Source organism: Leptodactylus fuscus, chromosome 8, assembly GCF_031893055.1.
Source record: "Leptodactylus fuscus isolate aLepFus1 chromosome 8, aLepFus1.hap2, whole genome shotgun sequence".
NCBI classification, from domain to species: Eukaryota; Metazoa; Chordata; class Amphibia; order Anura; family Leptodactylidae; genus Leptodactylus; species Leptodactylus fuscus.
This window is the reverse complement of record NC_134272.1, coordinates 81,528,730-81,548,499: the sequence shown is the minus strand read 5'-3', so window position 1 is coordinate 81,548,499 and position 19,770 is coordinate 81,528,730. Positions and strand designations below refer to the sequence as shown.

The window sequence follows — 19,770 nt, the reverse complement described above, 5'->3', positions numbered from 1 at the left end:
AAATGTAATATACCCGTGCGAAGCCGGGTCCTCCCTCTAGTATATATATATATATATATATATATATATATATATATATACAGTGCCTACAAGTAGTATTCAACCCCCTGCAGATTTAGCAGGTTTGATAAGATGCAAATAAGTTAGAGCCTTCAAACTTCAAACAAGAGCAGGATTTATTAACAGATGCATAAATCTTACAAACCAAAAAGTTATGTTGCTCAGTTAAATTTTAATAAATTTTAAACATACAAGTGTGGGTCAATTATTATTCAACCCCTAGGTTTAATATTTGGTGGAATAACCCTTGTTTGCAATTACAGCTAATAATTGTCTTTTATAAGACCTGATCAGGCCGGCACAGGTCTCTGGAGTTATCTTGGCCCACTCCTCCATGCAGATCTTCTCCAAGTTATCTAGGTTCTTTGGGTGTCTCATGTGGACTTTAATCTTGAGCTCCTTCCACAAGTTTTCAATTGGGTTAAGGTCAGGAGACTGACTAGGCCACTGCAACACCTTGATTTTTTCCCTCTTGAACCAGGCCTTGGTTTTCTTGGCTGTGTGCTTTGGGTTGTTGTCTTGTTGGAAGATGAAATGATGACCCATCTTAAGATCCTTGATGGAGGAGCGGAGGTACTTGGCCAAAATCTCCAGGTAGGCCGTGCTATCCATCTTCCCATGGATGCGGACCAGATGGCCAGGCCCCTTGGCTGAGAAGCAGCCCCACAGCATGATGCTGCCACCACCATGCTTGACTGTAGGGATGGTATTCTTGGGGTTGTATGCAGTGCCATCCAGTCTCCAAAGGTCACGTGTGTGGTTGGCACCAAAGATCTCGATCTTGGTCTCATCAGACCAGAGAACCTTGAACCAGTCTGTCTCAGAGTCCTCCAAGTGATCATGAGCAAACTGTAGACGAGCCTTGACATGACGCTTTGAAAGTAAAGGTACCTTACGGGCTCGTCTGGAACGGAGACCTTTGTGGTGGAGTACGTTACTTATGGTATTGACTGAAACCAATGTCCCCACTGCCATGAGATCTTCCCGGAGCTCCTTCCTTGTTGTCCTTGGGTTAGCCTTGACTCTTCGGACAAGCCTGGCCTCGGCACGGGAGGAAACTTTCAAAGGCTGTCCAGGCCGTGGAAGGCTAACAGTAGTTCCATAAGCCTTCCACTTCCGGATGATGCTCCCAACAGTGGAGACAGGTAGGCCCAACTCCTTGGAAAGGGTTTTGTACCCCTTGCCAGCCTTGTGACCCTCCACGATCTTGTCTCTGATGGCCTTGGAATGCTCCTTTGTCTTTCCCATGTTGACCATGTATGAGTGCTGTTCACAAGTTTGGGGAGGGTCTTAAATAGTCAGAAAAGGCTGGAAAAAGAGATAATTAATCCAAACATGTGAAGCTCATTGTTCTTTGTGCCTGAACTACTTCTTAATACTTTAGGGGAACCAAACAGAATTCTGGTGGTTTGAGGGGTTGAATAATAAATGACCCTCTGAATAAACTTTTCACAATTTAAAAAAAAAAATAAACAAAGAAATAACATTCTTTTTTGCTGCAGTGCATTTCACACTTCCAGGCTGATCTACAGTCCAAATGTCACAATGCCAAGTTACTTCAGAATGTGTAAACCTGCTAAATCTGCAAGGGGTTGAATACTACTTGTAGGCACTGTATATATATACATATACAGAGAGGAATATTCACAGATCATAACCAGAATAAAAAGAAAACCATCAGCAGAAGAAAACCTGCTTGCTGACGGTTTCCATTTTAGAAAATCTGGAAAATAAATGAAAGCAGTAATAGCCATGATGATAATATATACAGTATATATATATATATATATATATATATATATATATATATATATATCTCAGACTGTACTTCTACAGACTATGGAACCATTGCTAATCACTTTAAATGCTATGGAAACCATCAGCAAGTAGCGGCTTGTGCAGTAATACAGTACAGGGAATGATATTTAATATTTTCTACTTATTATGGGTTACATCCTCAGGTATTAGGAAGGCTGCCCTGATGGCTGCATGAGTTGGACCTTGTTCTGCGATGGAAACGTGGCCGGCCGTGGCCTGGGTCCTGCTCTTTAGTCACGTCGCTGACTGGTTACAATCGGTTCACGCTCGAGACTTTACAGTGCAAGATATCGTCTTCCTCTATCCATCAAGTAAGTGAGATTATTACACAGATAAATCAACAATACAGACCAGAGAATTCTCTGTGGAGTTTCCCTTTAAAGGGGTCATCCAGGATTAGAAAGCATGGTTCAGCTGAGCATGCATGTACTGTATATGAGGTTTTGGAGGAATAGCTGTTCAACGGATAACTAATATGTGTGACTACCTTTAGTAGTCGTAGTCAGGGAAAGCTGGGTGACACCTGCTGTAGGATCGGGTGGTAGCTGTATGAAGATAACTGCTGATATAGATCCTGATAGGAAACTGCAGGGGTCCAGACACTTAGTAGCAGCTCCCAATTACACGTCATCTACATAACACAGATTCCCCATTAAAACAGGTCTGTCTGGTGACAATGAGATTTCCATCACAGTTCTGTAAGTTGCTCCTTAGCAATAGAGAGCAAACAGATAATAAGTGACAGTCAAGTGGCCAATGTCAGAGACTCATAACTCTTAGGTTGTATTCACATGTGGCAAAACCTGCCACACAATGTGAATACAGTCTTAAAGGGGGTTCCTAGTTCTATGTAAATGATTCTGCAACTTATCAAAGGTATAACACAAACTGCCTACATGGATCAGAAGACATTGATCAGCCAGAGTGGGATTAAAGAATCAGACTTATATAGATACAAACAGGGATTGGCTGGAGGAAGTTAAGCAGGTGCAAACACTAATTCTTAAAGAGACAGGCGCGCACACAGAGAAGTGGCCAGAATGCTAGAAAGCTAGGTCTGTATGCTGGCAAACACAGCGCACATGTGTTACAGTGAAGTGGTTGCACCAGTCAATATTAAAGGGACTGAGCCATATCATGGCTATGTGACCAATGCACATGATGTCATTGACCTCAGAAGGGACCACGACAATGTAACGTACACCAAAGGTCCCAAATGGAAATTTGGTATAAATGCAAAAATTAGGTGGCTGAATGTGTTTGTTTTTTTTTTGCATGCTCTACTCTCCCCGCCACCACTTGCGTCCCTGCAGGTTTTTCTTCTAGGTGCATTAGGTTGTATTCTTGTACCTGTCAGAGTTTAGGCGACTGTAATGAGCACCTTGGTGACATGACGTGTTTCCTAACAGTAGGGTGTACTGTTTTTATAGCAACGCCATACCCCGGGGGATTTAAGTGCTTCACCTGCGAAAAGGCAAAAGATAATTACGAGTGCAATCGCTGGGCCCCAGATGTCTACTGCCCACGAGGTGAGTCCTATCATGCATGAAATCATATTCTCTAATCCTTTAATGACTGTCACACAATGAATTTCTTGCCCTTGTGATGAAAGCACATGGGTAACACTCGTGCACCGTATTGCTTTAGAACTTCGCCTGTCACTTTAAATCTGTGCACCCCCCCGCCCACGCCCGCCCATTCCTGACTTTGTGAACCCGGTTAATTGTAAGAATTTTCTATAAGGAATGTTAATCTGTTATTTAGAAGGTTTTGAAGTTGTGTCTGTTTTAATTTTCGGATGAATAGAAAGTTGGGGAATTCCTTTGCTTGATCCTATTAATACATAATTAACTAAGGGTTAAAAGGAAAAGTACCCAGGAATACCGCACTGTACCGAACCTGTCACCTCTGAGGGCCCCAACACATAACAGTACTCCTAATGGAAGTTCCCGTATGGAGACCTTATTCTGAAATCCCCACCATACTATGGAGCCTCTGTGTACCACCATACAGGTGAAATACGGCCTAATACAAGTCTATGGGGCGCCTATTATGGTCCCCTAAAATACTATGACTATGATGGACTACATTGGGCCTTGGTGCTATGAGCAGTATCGGACTGAGGTTCTTTGGGTCCACCAGATAAAATTACTCTGGCGCCCACCCTACAACCTTCCGTAGGAAACAGACTATAGTACCCCTCAAATTTGGAGGATGCTATATAGAGGATGGGGAAAGCGTTGGGATCATATCTTGGCTGATGGTCTTGCAGGCTCCATGGGCCAATCCAAATTTTAATGCCACCCACGTCATGGTTGATGCTAGAATGAATTGGGTAGAAGTAGGATCTCCCTGGACTGCCACGAGTTTCCCTCCATTTCTCCATTCATTGAAGACAATGGGCAGGGGCCACAAAACAGGCAGGAATAAGACCTGCCCTAAATTTTGCTCCTGGTGACAATACATGGTCGTGATTATGGGGCTGTAGAAATGAACAGGTCAGTGTGCTAGCTGTGAAAAACCCTGTGAACACATGAAAGTGTGCACAAGGGCTTAGTCTGAATTTTTATTTTTTGTGTAGATTGTGAGCTGCATATAGGGATCACAATGTATATTTTTTTTCCTATCAGTATATCTTTGTAGAATGGGAGGAAATCCACACAAACACGGGGAGAACATACAAACTCCTTGCAGATGTTGTTCCTGGCGGGCTTCAAACCCAAGACTCCAGCGTTGCAAGGCTGTAGTGCTAACCACTGAGCCGCCATGTTGCCCCAGTCTGAATTTCAGTATAGACCCTCCATTCTAGCTTCATATCTACGATGATAGACAATGTGGAATCTAATCACAAGATCATCTCCGCCATCCGATATTCTGCCACTTAGTGTCTCAATCAGATAATACATTTCTTAGATTACATGGGATTTACCCAAGGGGCAGCGCCGATGAACTGAGACTGCCACGTCCTATACAGTTATAGTGTATCAATCCTTTAAGTATCTTCATTCAAGACGTCTCACCCCGCAGCGCTCCGCCGCCATCCGTGCAGACTGCGCACAAACACTCGACTCAATAATTTTATTCCCACGGACAGAAGCCAGGAAAAAAAAACAAAAAAACTTTTTGAGTCAACATCAAAAACCCATTAACAGCGCAGAGTCTGCTGCCGGCCTTTGGCTTTCTTTACACAGCACTCTTCACCGAGGAAATCGCCTGGAATTCTGAATTGTTACTCGAGGATTCTACTTAAGATGCAAAGTTTTATAGAATACAGCTCCTGTCAATGGGAATGGCAATTATCAGGAGTGGGGGTCCCTTGATTCCTGGGGGGCAGACAGAGGTGGATGGTAGCAGTGTAGAGAGGTGACTGTACATGCGCTCCACTCTCTTCATTATCTATCGCCAACATTTCACAATGGAAGATTTTTGGCATAAATATTTTAAAAAAATGGACTCGTGCTTTCATCTCTTATATTATAAGGCATGACCTGGCAGATAGTAACGTCACAGACTCTGTTTAGTTATGTTTTGTTGTGTCAGAGCCGAGTTTAGTTTTGCTTTTTATTTCTGTAAGGACAGGAGTCTGATTGCGGCGTAGTGACATGCTGGTTCTGGTGACAGTAACCTATCTATCTGCAGGGCTGGGATGATATGCTCGGTCTGGTGATACTAACCTATCTATCTGCAGGGCTGGGGTGATATGCTGGTTCTGGTGATACTAACCTATCTATCTGCAGGGCTGGGGTGATATGCTGGTTCTGGTGATACTAACCTATCTATCTGCAGGGCTGGGGTGATATGCTGGTCCTGGTGACACTAACCTATCTATCTGCAGGGCTGGGGTGATATGCTGGGTCTGGTGACAGTAACCTATCTATCTGCAGGGCTGGGGTGATATGCTGGTTCTGGTGACAGTAACCTATCTATCTGCAGGACTGGGGTGATATGCTGGTTCTGGTGACACTAACCTATCTATCTGCAGGACTGGGGTGATATGCTGGTTCTGGTGACACTAACCTATCTATCTGCAGGGCTGGGGTGATATGCTGGTTCTGGTGACACTAACCTATCTATCTGCAGGCCTGGGGTGATATGCTGGTTCTGGTGATACTAACCTATCTATCTGCAGGACTGGGGTGATATGCTGGTTCTGGTGACACTAACCTATCTATCTGCAGGGCTGGGGTGATATGCTGGGTCTGGTGACAGTAACCTATCTATCTGCAGGGCTGGGGTGATATGCTGGTTCTGGTGACAGTAACCTATCTATCTGCAGGACTGGGGTGATATGCTGGTTCTGGTGACACTAACCTATCTATCTGCAGGACTGGGGTGATATGCTGGTTCTGGTGACACTAACCTATCTATCTGCAGGGCTGGGGTGATATGCTGGTCCTGGTGACAGTAACCTATCTATCTGCAGGGCTGGGGTGATATGCTGGGTCTGGTGAAAGTAACCTATCTATCTGCAGGGCTGGGGTGATATGCTGGTTCTGGTGACAGTAACCTATCTATCTGCAGGCCTGGGGTGATATGCTGGTTCTGGTGATACTAACCTATCTATCTGCAGGACTGGGGTGATATGCTGGTTCTGGTGACAGTAACCTATCTATCTGCAGGGCTGGGGTGATATGCTGGTTCTGGTGACACTAACCTATCTATCTGCAGGGCTGGGGTGATATGCTGGTTCTGGTGACACTAACCTATCTATCTGCAGGGATGGGGTGATATGAGGGTTCTGGTGACACTAACCTATCTATCTGCAGGGCTGGGGTGATATGCTGGTCCTGGTGACACTAACCTATCTATCTGCAGGACTGGGGTGATATGCTGGTTCTGGTGACACTAACCTATCTATCTGCAGGACTGGGGTGATATGCTGGTTTTGGTAACACTAACCTATCTATCTGCAGGGCTGGGGTGATATGCTGGTACTGGTGACAGTAACCTATCTATCTGCAGGGCTGGGGTGATATGCTGGTTCTGGTGACACTAACCTATCTATCTGCAGGACTGGGGTGATATGCTGGTTTTGGTAACACTAACCTATCTATCTGCAGGGCTGGGGTGATATGCTGGTTCTGGTAACACTAACCTATCTATCTGCAGGGCTGGGGTGATATGCTGGTACTGGTGACAGTAATCTATCTATCTGCAGGGCTGGGGTGATATGCTGGTTCTGGTGACACTAACCTATCTATCTGCAGGGCTGGGGTGATATGCTGGTACTGGTGACAGTAATCTATCTATCTGCAGGGCTGGGGTGATATGCTGGTTCTGGTGACACTAACCTATCTATCTGCAGGGCTGGGGTGATATGCTGGTTCTGGTGACACTAACCTATCTATCTGCAGGACTGGGGTGATATGCTGGTTTTGGTAACACTAACCTATCTATCTGCAGGACTGGGGTGATATGCTGGTTTTGGTAACACTAACCTATCTATCTGCAGGGCTGGGGTGATATGCTGGTTCTGGTGACAGTAACCTATCTATCTGCAGGGCTGGGGTGATATGCTGGTTCTGGTAACACTAACCTATCTATCTGCAGGGCTGGGGTGATATGCTGGTACTGGTGACAGTAATCTATCTATCTGCAGGGCTGGGGTGATATGCTGGTTCTGGTGACACTAACCTATCTATCTGCAGGGCTGGGGTGATATGCTGGTTCTGGTGACACTAACCTATCTATCTGCAGGACTGGGGTGATATGCTGGTTTTGGTAACACTAACCTATCTATCTGCAGGACTGGGGTGATATGCTGGTTTTGGTAACACTAACCTATCTATCTGCAGGGCTGGGGTGATATGCTGGTTCTGGTGACAGTAACCTATCTATCTGCAGGGCTGGGTGATATGCTGGTTCTGGTGACACTAACCTATCTATCTGCAGGGCTGGGGTGATATGCTGGTTCTGGTGACACTAACCTATCTATCTGCAGGGCTGGGGTGATATGCTGGTTCTGGTGACACTAACCTATCTATCTGCAGGGCTGGGGTGATGACACACTCCCTTTAAGTTACACCTCTGTGACCCAATAATAGCAGCCATATAAGACTCTCCCCAGCTCACTAACCATGTACAGTATCTGATTTGTTACTATCCTTACAGGACACCTGTCCGCGTTGCGTGCACATATTTACAGCTGAGTGTGTCAGGTAACTGGATACACATGGAGTTTTTCTGGCTTGAGGCGATAGTGAGGAGTCTATGCCGCATAATTAAACCCAAATAATCGTCGCCATTTTAATTTCTGGTATTTCAGTGAAAGTTCAAGGACAGACTTTACTGCTGGCCCGAGGCACAAAACCCTCTAGAGCCGAAATAGCTGCGAATCTGCTGTAAGAAGTGATAGGAAAGTGCAGCGATGGGGAGATAGGTGGCCGGACAAGGGTGGGAAACAATTAGCTTACCTTCAGATATTCTGTTTTATGCTATTAGTAAAATATGGCCAACAATTCTTGGCAATCTTATCAGTCAGAAACGGAACCATGATGTCCTTACTGTGGTCGGGTTATCTTCTCATACATGTACTGTCCCCTCCTGATAACCAGCCATGATGTCCTTATTGTGGTCAGGTTATCTTCTCATACAGTGGGGCAAAAAAGTATTTAGTCAGTCACCAATAGTGCAAGTTCCACCACTTACAAAGATGAGAGGCGTCTGTAATTTACATCATAGGTAGTCCTCAACTATGAGAGACAAAATGAGAAAACAAATCCAGAAAATCACATTGTCTGATTTTGTAAGAATTTATTTGCAAATTATGGTGGAAAATAAGTATTTGGTCAGTAACAAAATTTCATCTCAATACTTTGTTCTCTCTCCTTTGTTGGCAATGACAGAGGTCAGACGTTTTCTGTAAGTCTTCACAAGGTTGGCACACACTGTTGTTGGTATGTTGGCCCATTCTTCCATGCAGATCTCCTCTAGAGCAGTGATGTTTTGGGGCTGTAGCTTGACAACACGGACTTTCAACTCCCTCCAAAGGTTTTCTATAGGGTTGAGATCTGGAGACTGGCTAGGCCACTCCAGGACCTTGAAATGCTTCTTACAAAGCCACTCCTTCGTTGCCCTGGCGGTGTGCTTTGGATCATTGTCATGTTGAAAGACCCAGCCACGTTTCATCTTCAGTGCCCTTGCTGATGGAAGGAGGTTTGCACTCAAAGTCTCACGATACATGGCCCCATTCATTCTTTCATGTACCCGGATCAGTCGTTCTGGCCCCTTTGCAGAGAAACAGCCCCAAAGCATGATGTTTCCACCCCCATGCTTTACAGTAGGTATGGTGTTTGATGGATGCAACTCAGTATTCTTTTTCCTCCAAACACGTAAAGTTGTGTTTCTACCAAACAGTTCCAGTTTGGTTTCATCAGACCATAGGACATTCTCCCAATACTCTTCTGGATCATCCAAATGCTCTCTAGCAAACTTCAGACGGGCCCGGACATGTACTGGCTTAAGCAGTGGGACACGTCTGGCACTGCAGGATCTGAGTCCCTGGCGGCGTAGTGTGTTACTGATGGTAGGCTTTGTTACATTGGTCCCAGCTCTCTGCAGTTCATTCACTAGGTCCCCCCGCGTGGTTCTGGGATTTTTGCTCACCGTTCTTGTGATCATTTTGACCCCACGGGGTGAGATTTTGCGTGGAGCCCCAGATCGAGGGAGATTATCAGTGGTCTTGTATGTCTTCCATTTTCTAATTATTGCTCCCACAGTTGATTTCTTCAATCCAAGCTGGTTGCCTATTGCAGGTTCAGTCTTCCCAGCCTGGTGCAGGGCTACAATTTTGTTCCTGGTGTCCTTTGACAGCTCTTTGGTCTTCACCATAGTGGAGTTTGGAGTCTGACTGTTTGAGGGTGTGCACAGGTGTCTTTTTATACTGATAACAAGTTTAAACAGGAGCCATTACTACAGGTAATGAGTGGAGGAAAGAGGAGACTCTTAAAGAAGAAGTTACAGGTCTGTGAGAGCCAGAAATCTGGATTGTTTGTAGGTGACCAAATACTTATTTTCCACCATAATTTGCAAATAAATTCTTACAAAATCTCACAAAATGTGATTTTCTGGATTTGTTTTCTCATTTTGTCTCTCATAGTTGAGGTCTACCTATGATGTAAATTACAGATGCCTCTCATCTTTTTAAGTGGTGGAACTTGCACTATTGGTGACTGACTAAATACTTTTTTGCCCCACTATACATGTAGTGTCCTCCCGATAACCAGCCATGATGTCCTTATTGTGGTCCGGTTATCTTCTCATACATGTAATGTCCTCCTGATAACCAGCCATGATGTCCTTATTGTGGTCCGGTTATCTTCTCATACATGTAATGTCCTCCTGATAACCAGCCATGATGTCCTTATTGTGTTCAGGTTATCTTCTCATACATGTAGTGTCCTCCTGATAACCAGCCATGATGTCCTTGTTGTGGTCAGGTTATCTTCTCATACATGTAGTGTCCTCCTGATAACCAGCCATGATGTCCTTGTTGTGGTCAGGTTATCTTCTCATACATGTAGTGTCCTCCTGATAACCAGCCATGATGTCCTTATTGTGGTCAGGTTATCTTCTCATACATGTAGTGTCCCTCCTGATAACCAGCCATGATGTCCTTGTTGTGGTCAGGTTATCTTCTCATTCATGTAGTGTCCTCCTGATAACCAGCCATGATGTCCTTATTGTGGTCAGGTTATCTTCTCATACATGTAGTGTCCTCCTGATAACCAGCCATGATGTCCTTATTGTGGTCAGGTTATCTTCTTATACATGTAGTGTCCCTCCTGATAACTAGCCATGATGTCCTTGTTGTGGTCAGGTTATCTTCTCATTCATGTAGTGTCCTCCTGATAACCAGCCATGATGTCCTTGTTGTGGTCAGGTTATCTTCTCATACATGTAGTGTCCTCCTGATAACCAGCCATGATGTCTTTATTGTGGTCAGATTACTTAGAATCCCATCCACTTTGAAGATACTGTAAAACTTTTTCGGCATTTCTACAGCAGCCAAATCGCTGCATTTTCGGAACTTGGGGCCCTGGTCTTAGATACATTTTGAGTGTGATATGTCACCAGTAGTCACCCTGTAAGATGTTTTTGACCTAATTTTGGTGTCCTGAACTTGACCCATTATGGATGCTCCAGTTTGTTGTGGTCACATGAACGTTTCCACTTTCCCCTGATAGTCATTGTGTGCTGCAGCCATGTTTGCGTCCCCTCCTGACAGCTCCCATGATTTATATGTTACCTGCTGCGTATCACTCGGCACCTCACCTGGCGTCTTCGTATTGCGAGGAGACAACGTTTCAGCATGCCCTCAAAGTTTTCTTTATTTTTGGGAGGAAAGTGGCTTTTCTATTTAACAAACATCAACGTCCGCAAAGAATGAGTTTTCTCCTCATGATAAAATGCGTCTGGAAAGCGCACACAGTAATTAATCAGCGCACAATGGCGGTCTGTCCGGGCGGATTAAACCTGTAGCTTATCATAATGCTCACTTGTTTCATTTTAAGTGACTCTGACAGGAGATTAGAACCAGAGAGTCGAGAGGAAAACGGGAACAGAAGGTAATGACCCCCAAACACGGAAGCTTCAAAAAGTAATTAAAGGGAACGTGTAGAAAAATTATTAAGAATCTTTAATGATTTTTAATTTTTCCATGTCAGTTTAAATAAAATAAAATAAATAAATATTCTGTAGTTTTTACTCTGACCACTAAGTATAATAATAGAAGGACAGTGGCCAATTCTGTATGAGTTTTCTTTGCAGCAGTCACCTAATTTACATCTCAGATAGTATTACAATAGAAGATAAACTCTCTATAGATAACACCTTGTCATCTCTCATATATATATATATATATATATATATATATATATATATATAATGAGTTTCTGTCTATCTATGTTCTTTATACGTGACCAAATGACTAGACCGATTCTCACCAAATTTGGCACACAGGTACATCAGGTATTCGGGAAGGTTTTAGACTGGGTCTCAACTCTCTGGGACGTACCATTCCTGAGATACAGTATTGCCAAAAAATGACCTGCATTAGCCAATAAGCCATAAGTCTGCAAGTCTTTGACTCATATTTCAACTGCCATACACACGGTCACATGTCCCTTATCAGCCAATAGAAGCTCATAGGCTGCACATGCACACAGCTTTACTCCAGGTTTCCATAACAACCCAGCCATTTTTCCTTACTGCTATAGGTCAGTTTTAAAGGGGCAGGGCGTTGTGGATGACACTGTTACACAAGGTCACATACACACAGCTTTATTCCAGTTTTCCATAACAACTGATCACAGGATTTTCACTGATATCCAAACTGAGATACACATGATCACATGAGGCTTATGGAACAATGGAAACTCGCAGGTTCTTCAGTCTTCACATACACACAGCTTTACTCTAGGTTTCCATACCTATTCTTATGGGGCCACTACACGAACAAAAAATGAAATGTACCAAGTCCTTCTGCTAGTTACTTATATATTTTTTAAAATAATAAAAAAAAATCCTAAAAATCCATCAGTTTTGACTCTGGTTACACTAAGCCAGATAATATATTCTGACTTCCTTTTTTCTGTAGGAGATCTTTGCAGTAGTCGCCTCACTTACAGCACACTGATGATCATGGTGATCACAGCGATCACATAAATATGTAGATAAGACACAGAGTCCACCAGTAACAATAGGTGATGTCACATCTTATCTACTCCCCTCTACTTATACCGGTAGGTCACAGAGCTGGCCTAGAAATCTCTCCCATAGACCATTGTGTCTATGGACCATGGTTCAGTAACTCACAAACAATTTTAGGCTTCGTGGTAAGAGTTGGAGTTACAAGATTTTTTTAATTTTTTTTTTTTTTTAAATCTAAAAATTCATAAGAAAATTTATGTAACATAAAAATGTGATTTAAACAATAGGTCATTTCCTGGCGGGACTTTCTCTTTAAATTCCACCATTTTACCCTCTTCAGACAGCTACGGTCCTACAGGGTTTCCTCCAGTTTACCCTCCTTAGTTTCCAAAACTGCATTGGCAAGTTATTTTACCCAAAGTCTTCTTGTGACAGAGGAACTAGAACGAGGACTCCCAGGGGTGCCAGGGACTAATGTGACAGTTCTAAGGTTTTTCTTGTGCTGCACCAGTTATCTTGAATGCGCTACTCAAGGTATTCAGGTTGATTCCCAATATCCACAGTTTAGGTGTGCCCTAAAAACACATGTGCTAAGGTAGCACTCCTATTAAAGTAATAAAAGCCTGTTACAATTTCCCTGTATAGTGGATGAGGCTGCTGCATTGCTCCTATGACATGACCTGCATGCGCTCCCCATCCATTAGCAGCTTCTGACCCCTGGAGGCCACAGCACCAGCTAATCTGTGCGGGATCCAGCTATTGGACCCCACATTGGTAAACCCGATTTGGGGCCGGAAAATTCCTTTTAACTGATGTTTTGCAAATCACTTATCAGATCTGTCATCTGACAGATATTTTACATTTTTTTTGCTGGATAAATATTACTCTTTGGGTTGTGGATTTACGTTTTGGCAATGGAGATGAGAGATTTGTCAGAGACTTGTAAAAACACGGTGGCGGCTTCTGTCGGGAAGGTTCTGTTATCGCCTTGTTTTGTTTCAGGCTGAGATCATGGCTTCTTTGTGAAAAGAAAAGTTGCACATGGATTTAACCATTGAAGGGAGAGTTCTATGGCGATTTTTGGTCATGTGACGGTTACGTAAAATCACATGACCATCACACAACCCAAGTTTCGATATAGGGAAAAGGTCAACTTTCTCATTTTGGAAGTTCCATAGAGAAACTCTAAAGGGAAGGTGACACCGTGAAATGGCCAAGTTTTGAAATCAAGTTTTATGTTAAAGATATTTCTAAAAAATTTGTTTTTTTTTTCAAAAATTTCCATGTTATCATCTATCTATCTATCTATCTATCTATCTATCTATCTATCTATCTATCTATCTATCTATCCATCCATCCATCCATCCATCCATCCATCCATCCATCCATCCATCCATCTATCTATCTATCTATCTATCTATCTATCTATCTATCTATCTATCTCCTATCTATCTCCTCTATCTATCTATCTATCTATCTATCTATCTATCTATCTATCTATCTATCTATCTATCTATCTATCTCATCTATCTATCTATCTATCTATCTATCTATCTCCTATCTATCTATCTATCTATCTATCTATCTATCTATCTATCTATCTATCTATCTATCTATCTATCTCCTATCTATCTCCTCTATCTATCTATCTATCTATCTATCTATCTATCTATCTATCTATCTATCTATCTATCTATCTATCTATCTATCTATCTCCTCTATCTATCTATCTATCTATCTATCTATCTATCTATCTATCTATCTCCTATCTATCTATCTATCTATCTATCTATCTATCTCCTTCCTATCTATCTATCTATCTATCTATCTATCTATCTCCTATCTATCTATCTATCTATCTATCTATCTATCTATCTATCTCCTATCTATCTATCTATCTATCTATCTATCTATCTATCTATCTATCTATCTCCTATATCTCTATCTCCTCTATCTATCTATCTATCTATCTATCTATCTATCTATCTATCTATCTATCTATCTATCTCCTATCTATCTATCTATCTATCTATCTATCTATCTATCTCCTATCTATCTCATCTATCTATCTATCTATCTATCTATCTATCTATCTATCTATCTATCTATCTATAAGAATCCTAAATATTCTGCAGCCCGTGTAAGGATTTGTAACAGCCAAGTGACAAGTTATATTCATAAATTTCTATGAGGAACGGCACAAAGCAAAGCAAAAAGTTCTAAAATTATCTGAAATACGGTTATTTACCAAACCAGACAGGTTGGGCGAGGCGAAGGGAAGTCTTTCTAGATTAAAGGGATTAATGTGAATAATCAGAATATAATGAAAAATTCTGCAATTTTCCAATCTGCTTTGTTAGGATTATACAACGGATAAAAAGAACGCGTTGTCAATTTTTTTTATTTCTAAAACTAGATAAAATCTATCACTTTGTCTATCTTGTTTCTATTTCCTGATTGTAGATTTTTTATTCTATTTTCTGTCCATGATCTCTGAGCTTCTCCTCTGCTCTGTTAACAGCATTTAGTGATCTGCTTTACAGCAGTCTCATGGCCAAAGCCAGCAATAGTCCGGAGCCGACTCATGGGAGAGTTAGACAGGCTCTGTGCAGGGAGGGGGAGGAGATAAGATGTGACATCATCTTTTGCCAGTAGTGATGTAATGATGGGTCAGTGGTGTTATCTATTGAGGTGTTATCTTGTATTGTAATCCTGACTATGATGTAAATAAAGTAACTGTTGCAAAAAAAAAAAAAACGCTACAGAATTGGAGTGTGGAGATGTGTAATGTAATCACAATGTATTTCTTTCCCAGATACCAGATATTGTTACTCTCAGCACATTATGGATGCATTGGGGGAAAGCTTGTCAGTGACTAAGAGTTGTGCGTCGCTGGAGCAGTGCCTAAATACAGGGTGCAGAGAGTCCAGTCCTCAGGGTTACAAGGTATGAAATGACATTTTCCTATGGTCTGTGATAATATAAGATACTCTGTAATATATCAGAGTTAAACGCTTTTGTCTCCTGTTAGAAACTCCTCTCCTGCCTGCTAAACTGCTCAATTCACTGCTCAGTCCCATTCAGGACAGGCTGCAGTTTATAGATGTCTGTGAGGAGGGGAAGGAGGAGTGAATAAACAAGTCAGAAGCAAAGAGATAGGCACAGACCTCCTGCAGCATATACAGTAAAAATTTCTCCTTCTATTCACATCTATACTGTTCAGTCTTGCTAAAACGTGCCGAAAAACTGCTAGAGATCTGATATAAAAGTGATTAAAACCTGCTAATCTATTACTGGGGTGTGTCTGTTGTTTCTCTCCCACCTGGCTCCACCTCCTTTCCTCTCCATAGACGTCTATGTTAACTGATCTGCCCGTGAGTCTTCAGTGTACATGGATCTGGTAGTGAATGGGGCAGTTTAGCAGACAGGAGAGGATCTGATATCAGCAGATAGAAGCACTTCCCTCTGATAGGACATATTACAAAGTTTATTGCATTCACCTGAACCCTGCATTTATAAAGCAAAAAGTGGATAAACAGTTAAGGTGTAAAAGGGTTGTTAGGATCGACCATCAGTATCAGACGAGAGGAAAGGATATCTTCAGGCCCCAGAGTATAAGTGGAGCCCCAGAGGTGGTGCGGAAACATAAACACTGACAACTTCTTTACCTCTCCCGGGCTCCATTTTGGCATCCAGTGCTTCCTTGTGGTCCTTGTCTGACCTCTTCTGGCCTTCGGGGTGACCTCACAGTCTCTGAAGGACCATTAACGTTTGTGATTGGGTCTTGTTATGTATCTTTAACATGAGCGTCATGATATTGGTACACTCCAAGTGATCACTCATCAGTCGTCAGGGCCTGTAATGTCACCCAGGAGGCCCCAAAAATTTGGGTCAACCCCAAAACTTTTGGAATATTCTAGAATATTGACTTCCCTGTAGTTTTCCTCCTGTAGTAATCCCAGTACTAGCGCATAGAAGACAATCGCTTACCCATACAATTCCCTTATCGTCCATGGTTGTACGTTGTATCCGGATATTATTAACCTTTTTCCTCTTGTTCCTTTAGATCTGCACTTCATGTTGTGAAGGAAATATCTGTAACATGGCCGTACCCAGGAACGAAACAGATTCCATTTTTGTAACAACGTCCCCCCTGAATCACTCCCAGAGACATTGCCCCCACAGCGCCACCTACCTGCTATGCTTAGTATTCACTATATGGCTATTGTTAACGTAGGCTGGATCCGCACCACAGATGTGTACATAGGTTTTATTTATGTGACCTCCGCAGCTCTGTAAGTTTGTATATATATGTATATTGTATATAGTTATTTTATATGCTTTGATACGCCAGAACAAATTTATTATGATGCGGTTATATAATATATATCGGGGTTAAACGCTTTTTTCTTGCTGGAGACCTGGATGGTTCGGGCTCATGTAGGACCTTTAAATGTACATTCACTGACTGCTGGCAGAGATGGTAAGTGATTAAAGGGGTTGTCCAGAACTATGATATTGAGCTGTACGTCATCTTCTCAGACCAGTGACATTGGTCATATGGACATGCCGTAGCTCAGTCCTATTCAAATCAATGGGGCTGCGCTGCAATACCAAGCATAGCCAATATACAACGTATGGTAATGAGTATCATAATTCTAGACTCTCCCTTTAAGTGGCCTCTGTGTAGCTCTGTCCCATTTCAATAAATGGGGCTGAGCTGTCATACCTACCACAGCCACTATACAATGGATGGCGCTGTGCTCGGTAGGTAGCGAAGAAGCTTTACTGCATAAATGTTTTATTATTGAGGTTAATGTATACACTGAAAGCTCTTAAGCTCCCCCTAGTGGAGGTTATTCACAGAATGGAATATTAAAACGGTTAAATATTGAAGATCTGTGCTTAGGATAGGTCATCAGTATCTGATTGCTGGGTTCCATTACCCAGGACCCCTAGATTGGATTGGGCGCTGCCACCTCCTCATTCAATACCAAGCACAGCGCCATACATTGCCTAGTGGCTGTGTTTGGTATTGCAGCTCAGCCACATTTACCTGAATGATGAGTCATCAATATTTAACTCTTGGAAAACCCCTTTAACCCTCGGCCAATGGTGGGGATTTGTAACTGTGTATCAGAAAATGAAGCACTAATTGTTATAAAGATGTCTTAAGCCGTATGTCAGCATAGAACATGGTGTTAAAAGGTGGGCTTCCCCTTTAAGTATTGCTATTTAATAAGAATTGTTATAGATGGAAGTTATAGATAAACTTCCCAGTTTGACGTGCCAAGTACACTTATATATTAGTATTCCTCATTCTTTGAAGCCCAATTATCCAACCAATATTTTATGCATATAGAAATGAGCTCCACTTTACACCGGGACCTCGGCCCATTGCACTACACCCCTATTAAAGCTAATATACACCTCTCTGATTTTAGGCTCAGATGAATTTACTTCTCTCACTGTATAGGGGAGCTTCAATTCTCTGACTTGATAAATAATAATTCCTGCTGCCACCACTAGGGGAGCTCACAGCACACAGAGCTGCCCAGCTTGCATTGAACTGAATGTGTATGCAGTGAGCTTCCCCTAGTGTTGGCTGTTGGTTGCCACTATACGGCAAGTAGGAATGAGCGAACTAGTTAATAAAGGACTGGGTTTGTTAGAAATTTTCGGGTTTGGCTGAATGTGAAGTTTTTGGGGTTTGCCACCCATGAACCATTTTTATACTGTGGGCTACATCTCGTCCTGTGTTCAGTATAGGCTTATCTGGTCTGATATAATGGAGTTAGTGGACTCATCAATTACTCATAAAATGGCTGCAAAGAGTGTCTCTTGCTCTGGAGGATCCAGCATGTGTGGCATGACATGGACAGACCATTGGTTTCACAAATAAACTGTGTAATTCTTCACTTCCCCAGTGGTGGCGCTGCAGGAGAATTGATCACTTGCTGTTACATTCTCCTATAGATTGCAGCTGATCACTGGGGGTCTCTGCAGTGCGGCCGGAGGCAGTGGCGGATCCAGGCTTTGCGGGGACCTGGGCAAATGACTTTGGCGGGGCCCTACTTACTGGGTGGTCTTGGGGGTAGGCAAAAGACCCCTGAGTATAATAATAGCGGCAGTGGGATTGTGGCCTGGCCCAGGCCTATTCACTGCTGGCCTCCGAGGCCTATAGTACAAGGGGAAGTGGGAGCGGCAGAGATCAGGTCCGGGGAGGTTGGTAAATAGGTCGCTACCTGCTGGAGATACTGGAGATACTCCAGCTGGTAGCGGCCTATTATAAAACAAAAAAAATGTTATTATACTTACCGATCGCGCTGCTGCTGCTCCCGCTGCCTCCGCGATCCTCTTCTCTCTGCAGATGTCTATGTATCAGCGTAGGCGGCGTGATGCAGTTGCTCGGCTCACCTGGCCCTGGATCCGCCCCTCGCCGGAGGACCTTTCTAATACAATTTGTGTGCCTAAACCAGGCAACCGTCTTGTCCACTACGACCGCACTCCGCCAGCCTAGAGCAGTCATAGCCGCAGAATATACAATATACTGTACACATATGTGCACATATGTACACATAGACTCTCTCTATATACCACTCCTATACATTGTATTATGGGCTTCCGTATATTGTGGCTATCCATACACGGTATTATTTTTACTCTCATGTAGAGATATTTATTGATGTATAACTGTATATATTGTATAGCTTTGTACTTTTGTTACATCTCCTGTGTGTAAACTAGTGGCTGCAATGTAATATATATCATAAGATATCATCTATGTTTAATGTAGATGCTTTATGGTAAACCAAGCACTGGACATGAGACATATTGTATACTTCTATGTGGGCAATAAAACATAGTGCTGAACCCCCGCCCTAGCCTGCACCTTATTATATTGTTCTGATGATAATGAATTTGTATATAATGGCATATATGTTATAGTGGATGACACAGATACAGTATATTATCTATCTATCTATCTATCTATCTATCTATCTATCTATCTATCTATCTATCTATCTATCTATCACCTATCTATCTATCTATCTATCACATATCTATCTATTATCTATCTATCTATCTATCTATCTTATCTATCTATCTATCTATCTATCTATCTATCACATATCTATCTATCTATCTATCTATCTATCTATCTATCTATCTATCACATATCTATCTATTATCTATCTATCTATCTATCTATCCTATCTATCTATCTATCTATCTATCTAT

The 19,770-nt window shown here is 42.4% G+C and overlaps 1 protein-coding gene across 1 annotated transcript in view; it reads left to right on the top strand.

The window, feature by feature from the left end:
* LYPD6 (LY6/PLAUR domain containing 6) overlaps positions 1-19,400 on the top strand; it is a 39,492-nt gene extending 20,092 nt beyond the window's left edge. Inside the window, exons 3-6 of the mRNA XM_075284536.1 lie at positions 2,022-2,189; positions 3,309-3,407; positions 15,344-15,474; positions 16,595-19,400. Coding sequence (XP_075140637.1) covers positions 2,072-2,189; positions 3,309-3,407; positions 15,344-15,474; positions 16,595-16,765 — 519 coding nt within the window. The 5' untranslated portion in view covers positions 2,022-2,071 and the 3' untranslated portion in view covers positions 16,766-19,400. The remainder of the gene's footprint in view (positions 1-2,021; positions 2,190-3,308; positions 3,408-15,343; positions 15,475-16,594) is intronic.
* Positions 19,401-19,770: the final 370 nt, after the last annotated feature.